This window comes from Fomitopsis serialis (genome assembly GCF_022376445.1).
Source record: "Fomitopsis serialis strain Sig1Antser10 chromosome Unknown B0H18scaffold_100, whole genome shotgun sequence".
Lineage (NCBI taxonomy): Eukaryota > Fungi > Basidiomycota > Agaricomycetes > Polyporales > Fomitopsidaceae > Fomitopsis > Fomitopsis serialis.
Genome location: NW_025955060.1, coordinates 135,734 through 139,301, shown reverse-complemented (window position 1 = coordinate 139,301; position 3,568 = coordinate 135,734). Strand labels below are relative to the sequence as shown.

The following is a 3,568-nucleotide window of genomic DNA, read 5'->3' as shown; positions in this document are numbered from 1 at the left end:
TAGGCACGGTCGCTCATGCTCGTCGAGCAGCAGCTGATCTCCGTCGATCGATCGCAGCGAGAGGGCGCAGGCCTGTTGCCAACTTACCGAATGGCACGCGCAAATAGCTATCTGGGACGGGCTGACGGCGCACGAGGGATGACGATTCTGGGCAGTTGAGAGATCGGGATTGCTAGCGCGATCACGAGCAGACAGGACAGATGTTCGTAGCAGCCAAGTGAGTTGTCAAATGGAGAGTGCATTTGGGAAGGCAGTCGGGTCGGCGGGTGGTGTAGCGTGAACGGTCCAGAGGTGGGGAGCAGCCGAGCATCTTCCGCAGACCCCTGTTGAGTTAGATCGCCAGGGAGGCCCACAGAGAAGAGATGATTGACTGCGCCTGGATGCTCTCGTGGCGGTCCGCCGAGACTGGCAGTGTCATGCGAGGCGCGGACAGTCTCGCCAGTGATTCCAGCCAGCGAGTCCAGTGGCGCAAGTCTTGCTGCGACTTGCTGCTGGTACCGGCGGCAGTGCCGGACATGGGCGTAAAGGTTAGGTGAGGTATGCACGGGGGCACGGACCAGCAGGGAAGGCGCTGAGGTGAGGATACGAGGAGAGGCTGAGCTGCAGCTCGCGTTCGCGCTGGGAAGTCTGTCGGTCGGCATATAGCAACTTCGCGGTGCACAATGTACGAGAGCGGGGGCGCATAACGCGAGGGTACGGGTGACGGTAGAGGGTAATGAACCGGAGTGCTTACTCTGTTTGCTACTCCTCGCGCCTCCATCCGACCATGCTTCCTTTCGCACTTGAGCTTTCCTAGCGCAGCCCTCCACATGATTGGCCCGTCTCCGCCGTGGGCGCGTTCGTTGAGTGCGTTCGTTGAGTGCGTCTAGATGTCCCTGTGCACGCGTCAACCGGGTGGTGTTTCCTCTGGCAGCCTCGCCGCGCGTGTTGGCGTGACCGTATCAGCTTTTCCGAGCTTGCCGTGGGAGGGGCAGCGGCGATTTGGCGACGGGGCGCACGGTAATTCCGCTCAACCTGGTAGGCGTCTTGCAGGCTGTCCGCGCGAGAGACGTAGGGACGAGAGTTGAGGACAGCTGAAGAAACGATACAAATTAGAGGATAAATGAGACATAAGAAACGGACACAAGAAGCGAATCAAGTTGCAGATCACGAGACCACGCCTGGCGCCCTTCATTGAAGCGTTGCAGATGAGAGATTCAGAAAGAGCGAGGCACAGCGAAAGATGGTGGTCTTTGCAAGTACTCATTGTTGAATTAGTAGTCCACTATTAGAATTACTACAAAAATGTGTCTATCTGAAGTGATTGCTGGAAACCCAGCCATTACGATCGTCTGCAGTCCATTTACACATCTCCCGGTCTGATTGTAAAACGATGGATGCACGAGTGCCAGTATAATGCATGTTAAAATGTGTGAAGTCGCAGGAAGGAAAGACGGCAAATTCACCGTGTCAAAGTGGAATGATGAGGCCTGGCTCCACAAGACACAACTCACCGCCGTCAAATTCACCAATTGGCAAGACAAGGCATACACCGTCATCTTTGCTGTCTCTGTGGGCTCGAGTGACAACGTTGAGGTTGACCACTAGTCCGACGAATGGGCTGACCACCGAGACGTTATTACCAGGTAGAATAGCGGCCGTAGCTTCAAGCCGTTCGTATTCCCCTGGCAAGAACATTTGAAGCTAGAATCGTATACGTTACCCACACACATTGTGATTCAAGATTGCATTGCTTACCTGGTCATCTATCCAACCGAACACGTCTGCGAAGACACTTTTGAGGGACTGGTAGACTGTCTGGTGGTCTTCCATGTCCCTCGACATGTACGGTAAAAATTGACCATGGTTGGTTTGAGTACAACCCGCTCTGCTCAGCAGAGCGGGAGGGATGTCCGCAGGCGCAGAATGTCCCTGTCGAAGAGTTGTCACGAGCGACCAGCTGCAGATCACTGAGGTACATACCTGTGTACAGTGACGGTTGTACCATGAGAAATGGATCGCTTCAAATGTTCGTTCGCCGGTCGCTGAGTTTGCGTCTGCAGTCTTGAAAGGGTCTGAATTGAAGCTTGCAAGGAGACGGTCGATTAGAGTCCGTTTCATGGTATCCGGCATCGACGTGCAGATGCTGGCAACCAACGAGTGATCCACGCCTCGAATGGTTAGGACATCCCTGCTAGAGACGGTGAGTTATTGCACAACAAACACGAGAATGTTACGCACACTATCGTGTTCGTTGGCACACGAATGTAAGCCTCAGGATGGGCTCTCTCCCCGCCTGTGTACGCAGTTTGAAGCTTGGGTAAATATTCTGCAGTTAGCCACGTCCAAGGGAATATCTGTGTTGGACACTATACCTGAGCGTCGAAATCTTGTAGACTTACTGGTGCACTCGCTTTGCTAGCGAGTGAACGCGCGTTCTCTGTCCACGCTATGTTCTGCTCCTTGTCACGGGGGGCGGGATACCGTCTGTTTGTGTCGGTTTGAGCGTCATAGGACGTGAGAATGAGTTGGCCGTGTGGCGATGGAACAGGTTCCGGGGCGCAACTACTATGACGAGAGAGCGGAGATGGTAGCGTCTGCGCCGGAGACAGAGACGATAGAGATGATAAGGGAGACAGAGGAGGAAGGGGAGAGTGTGATGGTGGCCCATCCAGTCTGTCATCCACCGGTTGCAGGGTTTGCACTGACGACGTTGCAACGGCAGGTGAATCGACCAGGACGGCTTGATTGCAAGGCTCCCAAGCAGTATGCATCCTTGGAACAAGTTTGAACGAACTGTAAGAGTTGTGAGCATATGAATGTTAACTTACACTGCTCGGATAGCGACTTACTTGAACTTGAGAGTGTCAAAAAACACATCATTGCGATCCAGGACAAGGGTAGAGGTCGGTCGGCCTGTCTTAGACATTGGGAATAGGTCTTCAAACATCGTCGGGTAGTGCTTTTGTACGAGTGATACAGTTGGGATCACCGTGTCCTTCACCATTCGTCCCGTCCGTGAGTCTGTGTGCTTATTAGTCGACCGCTCTTCTCAGGCTGAAGATGCTTACCATCCGGCCATCGTAGCATGTTGCCTATGTCCTGGGCGGAATGGCCATCAATCGCGCCCAAAGGAACCCTGAGGTTCTGGATGGCGATCATGACTAGTAGATACACTGAGCCTGGCCGATTCATTCTTGTTTAGCACTCATCTAAGACGTTTCTACCGGACTTACCTCCTCCCGCCACGAATGCAAATTTGCTACCCATTGCAATCCAGTCAAGGAATGTTCTCTTCGCGACGGTCTTCTTTTCCTCCAGCTCCGCTTGCCAAATGTCGGTATTGGTGAGGCCGGGTTCAGCCTGTCTCAAGCTTGCAAAAGGACATTGGTAAGCTCATCAACAAAGAAACAGAAGGGCATAGTACGTACTCGCTACAGCGGCATGCAAGCTGGATGAGTCGCAACATGACTACAAAGTCGGAGGTTGCGTCGTCTTTCAAAGCCATTGCGCATCGTTTGGTGAGGTTGGTCAAAGAATCGTCTGCTCGGGCCGCACAACTTTGCGAACCGATTACTGAGACAGTGCC

General features: G+C 53.5%; 1 protein-coding gene across 1 annotated transcript; it reads right to left on the bottom strand.

Annotated features, from left to right (window-relative positions):
• Positions 1 to 1,449: 1,449 nt before the first annotated feature.
• On the bottom strand, positions 1,450 to 3,279 carry B0H18DRAFT_883715 (uncharacterized protein; the record flags this gene model as incomplete). Its single annotated transcript, XM_048040991.1, has 8 exons — positions 1,450 to 1,683; positions 1,738 to 1,911; positions 1,963 to 2,173; positions 2,221 to 2,294; positions 2,355 to 2,775; positions 2,832 to 3,003; positions 3,051 to 3,161; positions 3,216 to 3,279. Coding segments are annotated over 8 exons (1,461 nt in total), but the record flags the coding sequence as incomplete, so codon positions are not given.
• Positions 3,280 to 3,568: the final 289 nt, after the last annotated feature.